The 19827-nt window shown below is 41.7% G+C and overlaps 1 protein-coding gene across 3 annotated transcripts in view; it reads left to right on the top strand.

The window, feature by feature from the left end:
- Positions 1–18971, top strand: part of chmp1a (charged multivesicular body protein 1A) — a 61400-nt gene extending 42429 nt beyond the window's left edge. For 2 of the 3 annotated variants that reach the window (XM_061821825.1, XM_061821824.1), the window contains 3 exons: positions 4421–4549; positions 4713–4906; positions 8731–9006. In XM_061821825.1, the coding sequence (XP_061677809.1) occupies positions 4421–4549; positions 4713–4906; positions 8731–8779 (372 nt within the window). In that variant the 3' untranslated portion in view covers positions 8780–9006. Of the gene's footprint in view, positions 1–4420; positions 4550–4712; positions 4907–8730; positions 9007–18401 lie in introns of those variants that run through there. The other variant, XM_061821826.1, reaches the window with a different exon arrangement.
- Positions 18972–19827: the final 856 nt, after the last annotated feature.

The following is a 19827-nucleotide window of genomic DNA, read 5'->3' as shown; positions in this document are numbered from 1 at the left end:
CGACTGTTGAGGCTTTGGAGGGCTACAGATGTATTCCTGGCAAGCCTACTACATGCAGTAGAGCTATTAAAAATCACTCCATTTAAATTAATCAGGGCCTACTGCAAATTAGGCGTAGTAAAAAACAAATAATAAAGAAAAACTCACAAGGAAGGAACAATGCCTATTCAGTTTTCCAGTCATTGACTTAGTCAAGTCTTCCTTTGTCATGAAGTAAACATTTTTCATGACACTCAAAACTGCCTCCTTGATGTTGTTGTACTTATTTGAAGTAGCTTTCGTCATGGCGCCAGAGTCGTGCTGCGTCTTTGGAGTTGCAGCAAGCTTTTGATCAGCTGTCTGTCTTATGCTTCACGAAGTCACCTTACTTCGGTGCCACCGATGATTTTCTGAGTGTCAGAACATTTTTTCTTCCAGTCAATACACCATTGGTAGAAAAAAAAATTGAGTCCCCCAATTTGAGTCACTTGAACTTCATAAGCCATTCCCGGCATATCTTTCGCCTCTGCCCTGCACGGCAGTAGATTTTCCGACAGCAGACAAAGTTGTGTAGGGCGTCTTCCAAACAAAATGGGCATCCATGAAAGTTGGCAGCTGAGAATCTGCCCCTATACCGCTGACATCCATTGTCTTTCAGAAGATAATCCCAAAGAAGGCTCATAATTTTTTCGTACCAGGTACCTCAACATCCACATGCAGTATGAACCGATGGCGGGAAAGTGCGGGTTTGACACGGATGCAGTTGTCTATGTGCACGGTTGTCTCCAATGTATAGAATTATTCGCTCAACCTTCGGTATGTCTTCTGACGAAACTTTTGTCATGCTAAACCCACAAATCAAAGACAAATTCTTATAATATACAATAAAGTCTATGAGAGTACAGAATCATATCCTAGGATAAACAGTCAATTTACACGTTCGCACATTTTTTTTTCGCTATTTTTGAACTTTTTACTCACCAGACTCAGTATTAGTTCGCTTTTGGCGGATTGGCGAATGGGTAGTGAGGACCGTGACATATACATATATACATACATACATTTTCTTAGCCGCTAAACCTCACAAGGGTCGCAGGAGTACTGGAGCCTATCCCAGCTGTCATCGGGCAGGAGGCAGGGTATCCCCTGAACTGGTTGCCAGCCAATCGCAGGGCACATCGAGAAAAACAGAAGCGCTCACAATCACACCGAGGGGCAATTTAGAGTGTCCAAATAATTTTGCATGTTTTGGGGATGTGGGAGGAAACTCGAGTGCCCGGAGAAAATCCACACAGGCACGAGAAGAGCATGCAAACTTCACACAGCCTGGGCGGGGATTGAACACACACACACACATATATATATATATATATATATATATATATATATATATATATATATATATACACACACACATCCAACCATTTTCTTTTGCCGCTTATCGTCACAGGGGTTGCGGAAAGTTCTGGAGCCTATCCCAGCTGTCAACGGCCAGGAGGCAGGGTACACCCTGAACTGGTTGCCAGCCAATCGCAGGGCACATACAGACGAACAACCACCGCACTCACAATCACAGGCAATTTAGAGTGTCCAATTAATGTTGCATGTTTTTTGGATGTGGGAGGAAACCGGAGTCCCCGAGGAAACCCATGCAGGCACGGGGAGAACATGCAAACTCCACACAGGTGGGGCCGGGATCGAACCCGGGTCCTCAGAACTGTGAGGTCAACGCTTTCACTGTGCCGCCTATATACACAGTGAAGAAAATAAATATTTTAACAACCCGCTATATTGCAAGTTCTCCCACTTAAAAATCATGGAGGGGTCTGAAATTTTCATTGTAGGTGCATGTCCATTGTAACCGAGATAATCTAAAAATAATAATCCAGAAATCACAATGCCTAATTTTAGCTGAGCTGCAAATAAGTATTTGAACACCTGAGAAAACTAATGTTAATATTTGGTACAGTAGCCTTGGTTTGCAATTACATAGGTCAAACGTTTCCTGTAGTTGTTCACTCTGTTTGCACACACTGCAGGAGGGATTTTGGCCCACCCCTCCACACAGATCTTCTCCAGATCAGAGAGGTTTCTGGGCTGTCGCTGAGAAACATAGAGTTTCAGCTCCCTCCAAAGATTTTCTCTTGGGTTTAGGTCTGGAGACTGGCTAGGCCACACCAGAACCTTATTATGCTTCTTCAGAGCCACTTCCTGGTTTCCCTGGCTGTGTGCTTCGGGTCATTCTCATGTTGAAAGACCCAGCCACGACCCAACTTCAATGCTCTGACTGGTGAAAAGACGTTGTTCCCAAAATCTCACAATACATGGCCGCGGTCATCCTCTCCTTAATACAGCGCATTCGTCCTGTCCGATGTGCAGAAAAACACCCGCAAAGTATGATACTATCACACCATGCTTCACAGTAGCAGTAGTAGTAGTAGTAGTAGTAGTAGTAGTAGTAACTAACCCTAAACCCAAAAAGTTCAATTTTGGTCTCATCTGACCACAAAACCTTCTCCCATGACTCTTCTGTATCATCCAAATGGTCGTTGGCAATCTTAAAACTGCCCTTGAGATGTGCTGGTTTAAGCAAGAGAACCTCCCGTGCCACGCATGATTTCAAACCATGATGTCTTAGTGTACTACCAACAGTCACCTTGGAAACAGTGGTCCCAGCTCTTTTGAGGTCATTGACCAAGTCCTGTTGTTTCTCACCTTTCCTAAGGGTCAATGAGACCCCACGAGGTGATATCTTGCATGGGGCTCCACTCTGATTGAGATTGACCGCCATGTTTAGCTTCTTCCATTTTCTAACGATTGGTCCAACAGTGGACCTTTTTTCTCCATTGCCCTTTCCAGCCATGTGGAGTTGTACAATTTTGTCTCTGGTGTCTTTGGACAGCTCTTTAGTCTTGGGCATGTTACAAGTTTGAGTCTTACTGATTGTATGGGGTGGACAGGTGTCTTTATCCAGCTAATGACCTCACACAGGTGCATCTGATTCAGGATAATACATGGAGTGGAGGTGGCTTTTAAAGGCGGACTAACAGGTCTTTGAGGGTCAGAATTTGTGCTGATGGACAGGTGTTCAAATACTTATTTGCAGCTGTATCACACAAATAAATTGTTGAAAAAAATCATACATTGTGATTTCTGGATTTTTCTTTTTAGATTATATCCCTCACCGTGGACTTGCACCTACGATGAAAATTTCAGACCCCTCCATGATTTCTAAATGGGAGAATATAGCAGGGTGTTCAAATACCCTCTTTTCTTCGCTGTGTGTATAAACACACACACACCAAGAATAAGCATTTAAAGTTCATAGGTGTTGGTTCACTATTTGAAGACAAGGGTGAGTGGCAAGCAAAAGGCATTGTTGGGGACGGAAGAGAAGGAAAACGTTTGATAGCTGAAAGTAAACATCCAATGTACACATGCACACAACTTAATTCCAGTAAAGTTTCTTGAGGCCAATGGTGAAGAAATCTGAATAAACCTGCGAAAATACAAACAAAAAAATGTCACGTAAAAGTTTTCCATTGTGGTCTAGCTTATGACAGCATGTGAAAGCGTGTGATTCGGTGACACTTGAGTGTCCGAGGGAAATGAAAAACATCATTGGTTAAGATTGACGTCCCTTCTAGCCAATGGGATGCCAGGAATTTGCAACGGTGATAGCCAATGGGAGAGCAGCTCTTTTGTGCCACACAAAACAAGATACAGGATGTTAAGTTTCGTGGAATTTGGGAGCTGCGAATGGAGCAGCAATTTTTTGTCTTTTCATATCCTGAATTTTCCTTCATAACTAGAGACAATATATATCTGAGGCGGTGATTCGTAACCTAAATTTTTTGTTACTAGCGACGTTCATAAATCGAGGTATCAGTGTATATATAGTTACAGGGCTGTCCTCCCACATCCCAAAAACATACATGGGAGGTGAATTACTGTACGTGTTAATGCCTGTTTGTTTATACAGTATGTGCCCTGGGATTGGCTGGCGATCAGTTCAGGGTTTACCCCGCCTCTTGCCTGAAGAAAACTGGGAGAGGCTTGAGCACACCTGCAACCCTAGTCAGAATGAGCAGTACGGAAGATGAATGAACATTTCTTGAATTGAAAAAATTAAGGAAAGGTAATTGAATTTTTGAAAAATACAATTCCATCCATTCATCTTCTGCTTTTCTGGGTCAAGTCCTGGGGGCAGTAGCTTTAGCAGGGATAACCAGACTTCCCTTTCCCTAGCCACTTCATGCAGCTGTTCCGGATGGATCCCGAGGCATTCCCAGGACAATTTTTTTTTTTTAAATACTGTTATTCGATTTTCTTATTAAGATGGTCTATAACTCGCTCTATGATGCTATAAATGCTCTATAACTATAATTCAGGGATGTAATCCATGATGAATTGCGATCTGATTGTATAATTTCTCTCACAGGTGACAAAAAATATGAGCCAGGTGACCAAGGCTCTGGATAAAGCTCTGAACTCTATGGACCTTCAAAAGGTCTCTGCTGTCATGGATAAGTTTGAAAGCCAAGTCCAGAACCTTGATGTCCACACCTCAGTAAGTGAATGCACTTTCTGTACAGCCCCTTGTTTCTTGTGTGTTGTGTCCAAGCTTTTTGCGCCGTGCTTTCAGCTATCTTTCTAGGGATTCTACTCAAGGCTTTTGAGGACATCTATTCTTCTGTAGTTCAATTCAAGCAGTTCTGTTTTCCTCACACCAGGTGATGGAGGGCTCCATGAGCTCTGCAATGACACTGACAACACCGCAAGATCAGGTAGACGAATTGATTCACCAAATAGCTGAGGAGAGTGGCCTGGAGGTGATGGACCAGCTCAACAAGTTGCCAACAGGAGCCACCTCAGAGGGTGCAGAAAGTTCACGGAGCCAAGAGAAGGAAGACCAGCTTTCTAGACGGTAATGACGAGTGCTGGTTACTGTTCCTTGTTAGCTGCACACCCATTCTTACCATTGAGTTACTGAACACAACCTCGAGCAAAAATGATGGAATCACCGCTCCTTGGAAATGATCTTTTAAATGTTTAATTTTGAAGAAAAAAAACAAAGTTCCAGGACATTTTTTATTTAAAATATCACTTCTGGCTTTAAAAAATATAAAATTTGTGAAGCATGAAAAGCAAACAACAATACAATTTAACACTAGTAGTACTTTGTGGCATCGGCTCTGCCTTTATAACAGCTTGCAGTCTCTGAGGCATGGACTTAACCCGTGAAAAATTATGTTCTTTATCAGTCTGGGTTAAACTTTCTCTCATGGCATTAAGCAGCTCAGCATTCCAGTTGGAGGCTGGTCTGTGACCATTTTTTTTTTCTTCATTTCCACCACAAATTTCCCATTGGATCACAGGCCATGACATTGGCATTGTGTCTTCTTGAAGGAAGATTTTTAAATGTTTTTCTTTATGGCACGATGCATTAAACGTAAAGATAATTGTTAATTATCAGGCCTATAGTGAGAAAAATTATGTCAAAAATTGGTCATATCTATATAAACCCGGAACAAGAACCAGCGATATCTCATTTAGTGGCCCACGTGTGACCAGCAACTGCTTATGTATTAGTTTGTGACAGTCATGGATATTTTGACCAGAATTATTTTCCGACAAAAAATCATCAATATCTGCTGTAAATTAGCATATAATTGCCAGCATTTGCTGAAATTACGATTATTCAAAGACTGACTTCCTAACTATGACACTCGCAACTATTTACATCCTTTGGTGGGTAACTCTTAGCAAGACCCAGTGCCCTACAAAGCAGCGGACTTGCATAGCAGCATCTGACGATGGGTGAGCAAGCGAAGGCAGTCTATGTATGTAGAATGTAGATGTAGGAATGCAGTTGTCGGGGAGGACGAACAACTAAGCTAAGGCGTAACCCCCACAGAGCACCACTCTCATCAATCTAATTCTCCATGGGTTTAACTTAAACTCTGGCAGTGTGTAGGTGTGTGTGACAGTTGGAAAAACCTCACAATACATACTGGAGAGAAAATCGGGACGAGTTCCCCCAAGGTGTGCCTGTGCATGACCAATATGCACTCTATATATAAACCCCCAAACTAAATATCCTAAGACCCCGCGTTTCACTTACACTCCGACATTTGGCCAAGAGTGGGTATGTATGAGACATTTGTAAAATCTAACAGTATGTTTTGAACATAAAAGTGGGGACAAACCCCCTTACGTCTATAAGGGCCTTCCACATATAGGTTAAGGCAGAGGTTTACATCCACTTTGCAAAAATAAACATTTCATTTTATGTTTCACTGTCTGAAGTCAAATCAGACCAGACATCTCAGATCAGTCAGGATCACAAAAATTATTTAATTGTGTTCACTGCCACTGTAATGAGCGAATTTCTTGGATAGTTTTATATAATTTTCTTTGAGGTCAAACATTTACATACATTTCTTTCATATCTAGTAGCTTTTCCTTTAAATTGCATGACTTGGGTGAAATGCTTTGGGTAACCTTCCACAAGCTTCTGACAGTACTCTGCTGAAGTCCTGGCCAATTCATCCTGACAGAACTGGTGTAACTGTCAGGTTTGTTGGTTGCCTTGCTCCCACACCTCTTTTCAAACCTGCCCACAAATTTTCGATGGGCTTCAGATCAGAGTTTTGTGATGCCCACTCCAAGACACTGACTTTATCCTCAAACCAATTTTATAATTACTTTATTATTATCCTCAAGCCACGTTTTGACAATTTTGGTAGAATGCTGAGGGTCAATATCCATTTGGAGGACCAGTTTGTGCCCAAGTTATAGCTTCCTGGCTGATGTCTTGAGATGTTAAAATCTCCATGCAATGTTTTTTGTCATGATGCACCAGTAACCACAAATATTGGTTTTTCCCCATTTTGTTTGAGCTGACAAAAAGCCAGTGATCTTAAAAAACAGGATGCACTTACGTGTTGTCTGTCTCAGACGTCTCTTTCCGACATTGCGTTTTTTTTTTTTTTAATGTATTGGCTGTCTGATATTTACTGTACTATGCCAAAAGACACGCGTCAAGTCTAAAAATAAACAACCTTTTTGATCCAATACAGATCATGCTGATAAGTATATTACCCTTATACACCGTATATATATATATATATATATATATATATATATATATATATCAGAGGTCCTGGGGGTAGTATCTTAAGTACAGACACCCAGACTTCCCTCTCCTCAGCCATTTTATCCAACTGTTCTGGGGAGATCCCAAAGTGTTCCGAGGCAAGCTGAGAGACGTCCCTCCAGGGGGTCCTTGGTCATCTCCAGGGACCCGCATCCAGGCAAGGGCAATGTCGATCCACTTATTTTTCATCATAAGAGTCTTTTTCCCAGAAGCACGGTGGCGCAGCTGTAGAGTGTTGGCCTCACAGTTTTGAGGACCTGGGATTTGAATCCCATCCTGCCTGTGTAGGATTTGCATTTTTCCCCTGCATGGGTTTTCTAATAGCACTCCGGTTTCTTCCCACATCCTAAAAACATGCATGAATTGGAAACTCTAAATTGCCCCTAGATGTGATTGGATGCTGCTATCTTCTCAGTCTGCCCTGCAAATGGCTGGCAACTATTTCAGGGTGTACCCTGCCTCCTGGCCGATTACAGCTGGGATGGGCTCCAGCACTCCTGTGACCCTCATGAGGATACGTGGCTCAGAAAATGGATGGAGTCCTTTTGCCACACTTTATCTGGTCCCTCCCTTGAGGCAGGAATTCCTGAAGGTTCTTGAGGTTGTAGGGCTCTTCACCCTCGACAGAATGCTCAAGGGTGCATGGGAGTTCACCCAACCAGTCTACACGTGTTTTGTGGACAGTAGAATGCGTTCAACCGTGTCCCTCGGGGAGTGCTCTGATGGGTGCTTCGGGAGTATGGGGTACTGCACCCCCTGATACGGGCTGTTCGGTCCCTGTACCTCTGGTGTCATTTTTGTCTGCATTGCCGGCAGTAAGTCACACTTGTTTACGGTGAGGGTTGTCTTCCGCCAAGAGTGTCCTTTGCCACTAATTGTGTTTAATAACTTATGGACAGAAAATGTACACTGTTTCACAGCCATGACGAGAACCACAATGATCCTCCTGAATCTGAGATTCAATTTTCCAACCGACCCTCCTCTCCAGCACCCCAAAGTAGACCTTACCAAAGAGGCTGGGGAGTGTTATCCCTCTACACCCCCAGCAGGGTGCTCAAGAGTACATGGGAGTTTGCCCAACCAATCTGCATTGCGTTTTGTGTCACATACAAAAAATGATATCCAAGAAACATCATGTCCATGAAGCAAATCAACTGAAGGTTAGGAGCCATTTTGGGATATAGTTGCATTGCTCAAAAATAAACTATTAATCATGAAAAAAAACCATAAGAATTAACAAACTCATACTTTTCAGTAACTTCCTGCGAGGAACAAAATGCTTATGCTAACGCACTCTTAAAATTAAAATATACTGTTCCCATACAGGAGAGAGACACCTTTTAAATCATATAGGAACAATGAACTTTTGGGGTTTTTTTTGGAGGACAATAACCCAAAACAGTGATATTGCTCTCTGATTTTGTTCTGAATACTGGACTAAGTGTTGCCTTTCGGATAGTTTGTGCATCTTTTGGAAAGTCAGAATCGTAAAATCTCAATATATTTAAGAGTGCTATTGTTACGTGTGTGTGTGTATTTTTATTCTTTATTCTTTTAATTGTCCTTTCGTACTTTGAATTGTTATGATGCAGAACTTTTGTGATGCGGAATTCTGGAATGTTCCGAGAAGTGCCTATTTAATGACAAGAAGGACTGTTGACGGGGGCTTCTTACAACCACTGCTGCCTTCGGTCAAATACAAGGACGCCACAATGCATTCTGCCTATCGTCTTTTGGACATTTCTGGAACATTCGTCCACTTGGATTATTCGCTGGAAAGAACATTTGCCTGTTTGGGAACATTCGTTCGACTTAGGTGACTATTCGGTCTTTGAACATCTACTTTGTTTTGTGTTGTACTGTTGTGTGGGTGATTAAATTGTCTTAATCAATACAACTGCTTTGTCATATTTTGCTGGTTTGAGTAAGGGGATGTATTCTAATTTCACACGTAATACTAATATACCAACAAGTAAAATTTGAAAGGTTAGGGCACAACTACATGAGACAACGTGGCTCAACACCTTCAGTTAGACAGGTCTGAGGTACTACACTGAGTGAAAGCAATAATGTTTTCATATAAAAGCTTCATCATGCAAGAAGGCAATGACGCAAAACACACTGCAAAGACAAAAGACTTCATCAGGGGGAAAAAGGGGAGGGTCTTAGACTGGCCAGGTCAAGCAGTAGAGCATACATTTTACCTACGGAAGAGAAGACTGAAAGAAGAAAGTCCCAGAAATAAAGAAGAACTGAAAAAAGGCTTCATGAAAGTCCTGGAAAAGTATTTCAAATGAAGAATGCCTAACCCTAACCCATGTCCACTGTGAGAGAGATAATCGAAAAAGAAAAATCCAAAAATCACAATGTATGATTTTTTTTTTTAACGATTTATTTGTGTGATACACTTGCAAATAGGTATTTGAACACCTGTCTATCAGCAAGAATTCTGACCCTCAAAGACCTGTTAATTCACCCTTAAAAGTCTACCTCCACTCCATGTATTATCCTGAATCAGATGGACCTGCGTGAGGTCATTAGCTGCATAAAGACACCTGTCCACCCAATACAATCAGGAAGACTCAAACTTGTAACATGGCTAAGACCAAAGAGCTGTACAAAGACACCAGAGACAAAACTGACAAAACTCCACACAGCTAGGAAGGGCTACGGACAAATTGCCAAGCAGCTTGGTGAAAAAAGGTCTACTGTTGGAGCAATCATTAGAAAATGGAAGAAGCTAAACATGAAGGTCATTCTGAATCAGAGAGGAGCTTCATGCAAGATATCACCTCATGAGGTCTCAATTATCCTTAGAAAGGTGAGGAATCAGCCCAGGACTACACGACAGGACTTGGTCAATGACCTCAAAAAAGCTGGGACCACCATTTCCAAGGTGACTGTTGGTAATACACTAAGACGTCATGGTTTCAAATCATGCATGGCACGGAAGGTTCCCCTGCTTAAACCAGGACATGTCAAGGGCCATCTTACGTTTGCCAATCACCATTTGGATGATACAGAAGAGTCATGGGAGAAGTTTTGTGGTCAGATGAGACCAAAATGGAACCTTTTGGTCATAATTCCACTAACCGTGTCTGGAGGAAGAAAAATGATGTGGTGGTAGCATCATGCTTTGGGGGTGTTTTTCTGCACATGGGACAGGACGACTGCATTGTATTAAGGAGAGGATGACTGCGGCCATGTATTGTGAGATTTTGGGGAACAACCTCTTTCCTTCAGTCAGACCATTGAAGATGGGTCGTGGCTGGGTCTTTCAACATGACAATGATCCGAAGCTGACAGCCAGGAAAATATAATAAAGCAGGGTGTTAAAATACTTTCTTCACTGCAAACGTAATCCCACAAAATATTAGGTGTTGTTCACTTTAAATTAATTTGTCTCTTCCAATATTTTGCATACTTAAAAAATGGGTAGCTTGAAACAAAATGTGTTCTGTCCTAAGTTGATCATATCTAGATGTGAAGACAATAATATTATAATACGCATAATTTCGGTCCACAGCTTCCACCTTCATTGTGCGGACCGCGTCGCTGAGCTAACACGGAAATCGAAAGGGGTAGAATATGCTTTTATATCAATGAGAAATGGTGCACGGACGTTACACAGCTCAGTATTCACTGCGGCCTGCTTTTAGAGTCATTATTTTTTTAACTGTTAGCCATTTTATTTGCCACGTGAGTTCCCATCTTTCATACTAGTCGGTGTTTACACTCCGCCTCAAGCTAGCATGAACACAGCGCTGCTAACGCTCGCCGAGCAAATAAACAAGATTGAGAAAAAATACCCAGATTCACCGCCTATTTTCCTCAGAGATAAAACAGCTCGGATCACCTGGAAAGCGTTAGTCTCACAGTTCTGAGGACCCGGGTTCAATCCCAGCCCTCCTTGTGTGGAGTTTTCATGTTCTCCCCATGCCTGCGTGGGTTTTCTCCGGGTGCTCCAGTTTCCTCCCACATCCCGAAAACATGCAACATTAATTGGACACTAAATTGCCTCTTGGTGTGATTGTGAGTGACGCTGTTTGTCTGTATGTGCCCTGTGATTGCCTCGCAGGCAGTTCAGGGTGTACCCTGCCTCCTGGCTGTTGACAGCTGGGATAGGCTCCAGCATTTCCCACGATACTTGTGAGGATAAATGGCTAAGAAAATTGGTGAATACAAATATGCGAAGCTTTTAGTAAAATCAGTTAAAAAGTGGACTAACGACCCAAAATTAGAACTTCTTTGACTGCACAGACTGGAGTGTCTTTGAAAATTCAGGGCGCAGCCTGGATGAATTCACAGATATTGTTACCTCATATGTCAGTTTCTGTGAGGAGGTGTGTGTACAACCAAAACTTTCGGCACGTTCAATAACAACAAGCCATGGTTTTCAGCCAGACTAAAGAGATTGCATATCGTAGTGGGGATAGGGCCCTCTACAACCGCACTAGAAACCAGCTGACTAAAGAATTAACATAGCAAAGAGGCACTATGCAGTAAAACTGGAAAAACATCTCGGCCCTAATGACTCCAAATCAGTTTGGCACGAATTACAATCGCTCACTAATTACAAGCGACAACCCCCGCCCCGCTCGGTAGAAAACAAGAGCGAGCTAATGGACGATCTAAATAGGTTTTACTGCAGATTCGAAAAAGTCATTTTAGATCTTTAAACAATAAAAGATCGACAAAGCACCGGGCCCAGACCTTGTGTCCCCATCCTTCCTCACAGTCTGCGCAGACCAATTTGATCTTCAACGTGTCTCTACAACTATGTGAAGTACAAACCTGCTTCAAACATTCCACCATTATACCGGTCCCCAAAAAAGCAGAAGTCTCAGGTCTTAATGCCTACAGGCCTGTTGCCTTGACAAATATGATTATGAAGTCCTTTGAACGCCTCAAAAGCGTCACAGGTCCCCAGCTGCCTCTGCTGCAGTTTGCCTATTTAGCTAACATGTCTGGGTATGATGCTGTCAACATGGGTCTGCACTTCATCATTGAACAACTTTCGGACCCTCCACATCCTGGCCAAGAGCTCTTCCAGCTCCTTCCACTGGGAAACAGCTACAGATCAATGCAACTAAAACTAGCAGGCATTCGAACCCTTTTTTTCCCCCTCTGGCAAATAAGTCATTAAATTCTTGATCAGCGAACCTACTATTTTCTGCCTTTTACCATTGTTGGGACACTGCATCATATCCTGCTGGTCCAATCAGTATTAGTGATATATTTTGGAGACTATTGCACGATTCCTCACTCTAAACTGCTCCCTTTGCACAATTGTCATTGCACTGTCATTCCACTGGTCTATAACGGGAACTGCAAACGGCTAAAGAAACTCTGTACAAGCTTAACACATTGTGGGACACTGACACACTTATCTCTTACCTGTTCTAAATGAAGATTTTATATCTTGCATGACTCTTATAAGGAAGAGCTCCAATAAACAGAAATATCTCTTGTTCTTTGTTCTTGTTGATTTGTTGTTCTTTGTTTTGACTGTCGTACCAGAGCAGCACCGACTGGCGGAGAAAAATTCCGTGTGTTTTTACACACTTGGCCAATAAAATTGATTCTGATTTTGATAAAAGTTAGAACATTTATCTCATATCTTTGCATATGAAACCCAAATGTCTTTACAGTTCCCCTCGTTTAACGCGGGCTTACATTCCCAAACATACTCATGTTACGTAAACTCCGTGTGGTAGAAATGAATTCTTTTCAGGACTTTTTTTGTTCATTTTTTTTCCATTTACAGGATTTGTATCATTTACTATACTTTTTTTTTGTTTACAGGTTATTTTTTCATTTCCATTTTTTTTTATTTACTGTTTTTTCACTTAATGTTAGTTTTTCATCGCTTATGTTTTAAGGCTGTTCAACCCCAAACCACACACTTCACAAACTTTTCTCAGACAGGTAGTAACATTCTCTCACATTTAGAAAAAACTCTCAAAGTTCTAACCTTTTTAGATAATGAAAAAGTACACTATTGTATTCTAGAATTATACCAAAGACCACAACCTGTTTGAGGCCAAACCATTTATTTGGCAAATAAATGTATATAAATGTCCTTCCATCCATTTTCGGCCCATTTATCCAGCACTGGGAATAAGCATTTTCCGATAAAAGTTAATATGGTTTTTAGAAATAAATGTAATTTTAATGACCAATCTATGAGGTGGAACACAGAAATTATTAATCACGCCTCAGTCGTATTTTGCAATTCTTCTGGCCGACTGGCGTGGCTTTCGTGTAGTTTTTTTTCTGCTGGAGCACCTTTGTGCAGATGTGTGTTTGTGAGTGAAAAACAGCTATGGGTCGTTCTTGTTCTTTTTTTCTTCTGAGCGAGTATATTCTCATTGACAGCTTCAATTATGATGGAGAAATGAAGCCGCGATGAAACTCCACGCTGCCCGCTGGCCGACCCCGGTACTTTGGATGGGCCATCGCACCCCCTCGGAAGTTACAAAAAGTAGATAAAAGCAACCTGTTTTGATTCGATTTGTACTATTATTCAAACGTTTGCAGCCTCTGTCAACATTTTCGATGGCGGAGGAATGTGAATACACGTGCATCATATACTGTACGGTGTCGCATTTGTATTTGCATTTTTCAACAGATGGTTCCATAATTGCAAGCTGAAACGGGAAGTTCCCACCATTATATGTTCCTAACTGGAAAAATGATTGCGTCTAAACAACGCGTGCTACGCCTAAATGCCTAATTCCATTGTCACTCAATTTTCCGTAACTGTTCACCGGCGGGCAATAAGCATACACACACTTGCTCAGCGCACTCCAATGGAACAGAGTGCAACCCCTCTCAAGAGGACTGGTACCAGAGCCCAAGTGATGTGTGGAGGCAAGTCAGACTAGATCGAGTTGGAACTTCTCAAAATCACGCACCAGCTCAGTCTCGTTCCCTGCCAAAGAGTTGACATTCCATGTTCCAAGAACCAGTTTCTGTTAGCGGTGATTGGATTCCCAAGGTTCCCGTCTTCGACCTACACGCGCGCGCGCGCACACACACACACACACACACACACACACACACACACACACACACACATACAAATGGTGAGCCCATGGAAAGGGGACCCATGTTACCATTTCGGGTTCTATCCCAGCAAGCTACATGGCTGCAGGTCCAGCCACCAGACCCTCGTATTCGATCCCCACCTCCAGACATTGCTCCAGATGGGGCCCTGACAAGTGATTGTAGGATGGTTTAGTCTTTCGTGTTTGGTTTTTTTGAACTTCATCATTGAGAATGTCTGTTCACAAATGTAACTTTATCTTAAGAGGATGACAATCCTCTGAGTGTGCCCTTTCAGGTGTGGAAAGTTCTCTTTGAGAACCGAAGTTGGCTGGGAGAAGCCCCAGCGCTTCCACAACCCCTGAGGATAAGCGGCTTGGAAAATCTCAGTGGTCGTCCCTTTCATTGTTTCCATGACTGCGAGCTCCTCTTTGATTTTAAACTCCTTGTTACTTCCCGTAATCAGATGAGCAGCTGGGCAGTGTCACGTACATCCCAGCTCTCATCCAATGCCAGAGCAAAATAGTCACCTTCAGTTGAAGCTTCAAGTGTCCATCGATGTCCTCAACCCGCCTCCTTACAGTCTGCCAGGAGAGTGACATGTTCTCAAATGCTCCCCTTTTCTCTGTGCATGTCAGCGCAAGAGTCCAATAAACTCCTGAATAAACTCCCAGTCAGAAAATGTCCTACATTTTGGGGCAACTTTGTGAGAAATGACAACTTGCCTGAAGGCCTGCACCTCTGTGTGTGCAATGTTTTATAAACCATCCTTGTTGGCTTTGCAGTTTAGCTTTAGTAACGCCTCTGACTCCCTTGCGGACTCTTCATCAGACAGATTTCTGTATTTATCCTCATGTTTGGTCATGTAGTGGTGATTCGAATTGTCATCTTTCCACTCAGTTACCTGTGTACTACAAATTAAGTACACGGGTTTACCTTTGAGTTCGTAAAGAAGTACTTTAGTGGGTATAAAAACAGTTGAAAACATGGCATTTGTTAACTTTTCTTTTCCTGTCATGATCTTGTATCTTGAGGGTACCTAGCTGCCATCACTTGTTGCTGTTTACGTACACTCACGGCTTACGCTCGCACGTGACTATACACAGAAGTAAACACGAGCATAACGTTTTAAAAAAACGTTTTACATTTATTTTCTCATTTATAATTGGCCACATGTGGGCCGGACAGGGTCAGCCATTGGGCCGGAGAATGCCCAGGTCTGCACTAAGTTCTCGACGAACTATGCCTTTCGCCTCACAAATAAATTTTGCCCCTTTTTATTTTTTTCTTGCGTCATCAATGACGTATCATTCCCTTTCTTGGTGAGATAGTTCTGCTCCGGATGGAAAAAAAAAAATTGGGATCTGGAGAGGCTAGCTGTCTCTGTCTCAAACATAAATGACATGGATTCTGCAAAATAAAATGCCGTTCTCACGCTCCCAAAAAGTGTACAGTTATCACTTGTTTTTCACAGTTAATGGGGACCAGAACCCCCTGCAAAATGTGAAAAACTGCAACGTAGGACTCCCCCCATCTCCACACACACACCTCAGGAATTTTCATGTGATAAGTATTTGAACACTCTGCTATATTGCAAGTTCTCCCACTTGGAAATCGTGGAGGGGTCTGAAATTTTCATCATAGGTGCATGTCCACTGTGAATAGATTTTAAAGTTCTGCATCTGGTCTATAAATCACTAAATGATTTATGTCCTGAATACATGAAAGAAATGCTTATGGCATACAAACCCAGTAGAGCTCTGGGATCGACTGACTCAGGTCAAATAGTGGAGCACAGAGTCCAAAGCAAACATGGTGAAGCAGCATTTAGCTCTTATGCTACACACAAATGGAATAAGCTGCCAACAGAAGTGAGGTCAGCTCCAAGTGTGAATGTTTTTAAATCCACGTTGAAAACTTTTTTCTCACGCTTTTTAGAGTATTTCCAATTTTAATATTTTTTTGCACTGTATGCTGTTATTTATTGTAGTTTTATTTTTTATTTTTAATATATATATTTTGTTGTGATTTTTTTGTTTTGTTAGTTTTTTCCCGTTTTAAATGTTTTATCTCTTTGTATTCCTTTTCATGTAAAGCACATTGAGTTACCTTGTGTATGAAATGTGCTTTATAAATAAATTTCCTTTGGTGAGAACAAAAGAAAGGTAACCATTCTCATCCGTGAACGTAATACGAAGATGTGCTGGTTTAAACAGGGGAACCTTCTGTGCCATGCATGATTTCAAACCATGACGTCTTAGTGTATTACCAACAGTCACCTTGGAAACGATGGTCCCAGCTCTTTTCGGGTCATTGACCAAGTCCTGTCGTGTAGTCCTGGGTTGATTCCTCACCTTTCTAAGGATCATTGAGACCCCACGAGGTGATATCTTGCATGGGGCTCCTCTCCAATTGAGATTGACCGTCATGTTTAGCTTCTTCCATTTTGTAATGGTTGCTCTTACAGTGGACCTTTGTTCACCAAGCTGCTTGGCAATTTCTCTGCAGCCCTTTCCAGCCGTGTGGAGTTTTGTCAGTTTTGTCTCCGGTGTCTTTGGACAGCTCTTTGGTCTTGGCCATGTTACAAGTTTCAGTCGCCCTGATTGAATTGGGTGGACAGGTGTCTTTATGCAGCTAACGACCTCACACAGTTGCATCTGATTCAGGATAATACATGGAGGAGAGGTGGACTAACAATTCTTCAAGGGTCAGAATTCTAACTTATATGTGTTCAAATACTTATTTCCAGCTGTATCACACAAACAATGATACATTGTGATTATATTATTATACATTGTAAATATGTAAACAGTATTTATACTTTACATAGAGGGCCCGTAGCTTAGTGGTTAGAGCATTGGTTTGGTAAACCAGGAGTCATGAGTTCGTATCTCACTGGGGCCTCTACTCCCCAAGAGGAGTTGCATCAGGAAGGGCATCCGGTGTAAAAAGTGTGCCAAACAAATATGAGCGTTCATCTGAGATGTCACACTGTGGCGACCCCTAACAGGACAAGCCGAAAGAAACTTACTTTATTTATACTTTACATATTTGAGACTATGATTACTACAGTACACGTACAGTACACGTGCAAAAGCTTCCTCTGGAGCACCCAAGAAGTAGAGGAAGATGATGACGATCAGCGAAAAAGTAAAACTTTTGGACATGATCAAATATGGCAAGAAGACGAAGATGATGACGATCAGCGAAAAAGTAAAACTTTTGGACATGATCAAAGATGACAGAAGTAAAGCTTTTGTGGCACGCCATTATGGTGTGATTAAATCCACGGTGTGCTACATAAAGAATGTGGCAAACATCCGTAAAACCACTACAGTAACTTTTAATAAGGAAGCGAAACGTGTGGTGACTCTGAAAAATAAGAGGATTGTTCAAATGGAAGCTTTCGTTGGCTTTGTGGACAGCGTATTGCAGAAAAACGGCCCGGAGACGATGATGAAGAAGAAGATGATGACGATCAGTGAAAAAGTAATACTATTAAATATGATCAAAGAAAGTAGAAGTTACTCTTTTGTGGCGCGTCATTATGGGGTGAATGAATCCATGGTGTGCTACATAAAGGACGTGGTAAACATCCGTAAAATCGGTTCAATAACTTTTAATAAGGAAGCGAAAAGTGTGGTTACTTCGCTTAATAAGAGGGTTATTCAAATGGAAGCTGCGTTAGCTTTGTAGCAGATTGCAGAAAAACGTCCCAGTGACGACGATGAAGAGGCTGAAGTAAGCGCTGACAAACCTCAAGCTGCAAGGATGGATTCACCCCCCCCCCCAATACACCCACCCCACCCCAAACCCCCTCCGCTGGACCCCTAAAAGAATAAAAAGTGCCTGCGGTGTTACCACTTGGGTGCAAATTTGGCATTCCCCCTCCCTCGTGCATCTTTCTCAAAAAATTTTGGGCCGTGCTTTTAGTGTTAGTTCACTTCATCATTTTTGTTTGAGCCAAAAATATCCCCCAGAAATGTGTCCTGTTACGTTTGATTTGTGGAATCCTTGGCATGTCATGCATGACTGTTGGTCAAACTCTATTTTTCTGAAAATTATGGTTGAATTCCTCACTGTATGATAGTGTTGCATTTGAACTTACTGTTGTCCACTGTAATAATAATAATAATAATATTTGTAAAGCATTTTTTTTTCATTTCTTAATGAAGCCCATTGCAATTCGACCTTGATTATATTTTTCATGTTTCAGGTTGGCAGCTCTGCGGAACTGAGAAGCGACTAGGCTCACGGCTGTGTGGGAAAAATGACAGGTTTGATGGTGGTGATATTTGTGTATTTGTTTTGAACTGTTCCTACAAGGAGGATATATCGCTTTCACATTTTCTTGTTTCGGCCTAAAGATTTTGTGTGTGTGCTCCTGTGTATGCCATCTGCAAAATGAATGTTTTTATTGACTGTGTAATGACAACAATAAAGATGTACATTTGTAAATCACAACAATTATAGTGATTACAAGGGAGTAGGCGATGTTTTGCTCTTGTGGACCTTTTGGACAAATACTGTTGTCATGTGTTACTGAGTGGAAAACCACCCAAGAATTTCATCCTCTCATTACATTCATCTAAGTCCCAGGTATGCCTTAACATTGAACACACCAGTGGACAGTCCTTACATTATAACACTACACGAAGGGTGGGAAATTAATTTTTATAAGCGGCCACAGGAGAAACCAGAATTCTGTCAGAGGGCCGCACCATTGGTAACTTGCACTCCAGTGTAGAATGCATTAAATTCTATATTTTGAATTGCTGGTATTTTTAATTTGAATAAAAGTATTCTGCAAATATTTATAAAAAAAATAGGCAATGTGGAATTTTGGTGTATGTGAAATAAGAAAATACTCACATAAAAGCAGTAAACAAACAGTCATCACATCAATGCAATCCCTTTTTAACTTGTTCATCTCCATAAACACAAACTTGCAGCTTTTTTAAACTTCGTTTGACCTCTTCAGTGAGAATAATCCATTCTGTTTGGACTTTAACTAGGGTATTGAAATCTGTCTGAGGTGACTATGCTGAGAGGTGGTCAACAGTGATATAGGATCATTTTGGATTTATAGAACTCCATCACTGAGAAGGCCCGTTCACATATGTAAGTTGATCCAGAGAGGACCAGAATCTTCTGAGCATGCTTTCACAGTGCAGTTGAAGGAAGAAGAAATCACGTGTATTTCAGTATCAACTGTATTGAAATGTTGAAATCGCCTTGAAAACTCTCCATGCAGCGCTTCTAACATGGGTGAGCACTTGTGGAGGTGATCAGCTTATCTTATTGCTTCCTTTAATGTTGGGAAGTGGGTGAGAATGTTGGTCTCCACTTGGCTTGAGAGAAACTGCAACTTCCTCATGAAAACCTTCACTGCACTGTACATTTCATGTACAAAAAAAATGACCATGCATTGCAGATTGACATCTAGTTCACTGAACTGTTCACATCTACAAGAATGGCATGCCACCCAGTCTTCTTCTGAAAGGTCTAGGTAGTCATATCCTTTTTTCTTCATGCAGAAAGCCTGAACCTGGTCTCTCAGATCCCAGACAATTTTCAGTACTTTGCCTAGGCTGACCAACCTGACGTCACAGCGATAGTTTATCTTAACATTTTCTTTAAAT

The sequence above is a fragment of the Syngnathoides biaculeatus genome, chromosome 6 (assembly GCF_019802595.1).
Source record: "Syngnathoides biaculeatus isolate LvHL_M chromosome 6, ASM1980259v1, whole genome shotgun sequence".
Taxonomy (NCBI): Eukaryota; Metazoa; Chordata; class Actinopteri; order Syngnathiformes; family Syngnathidae; genus Syngnathoides; species Syngnathoides biaculeatus.
This window is presented reverse-complemented; position numbering and strand designations above follow the sequence as displayed.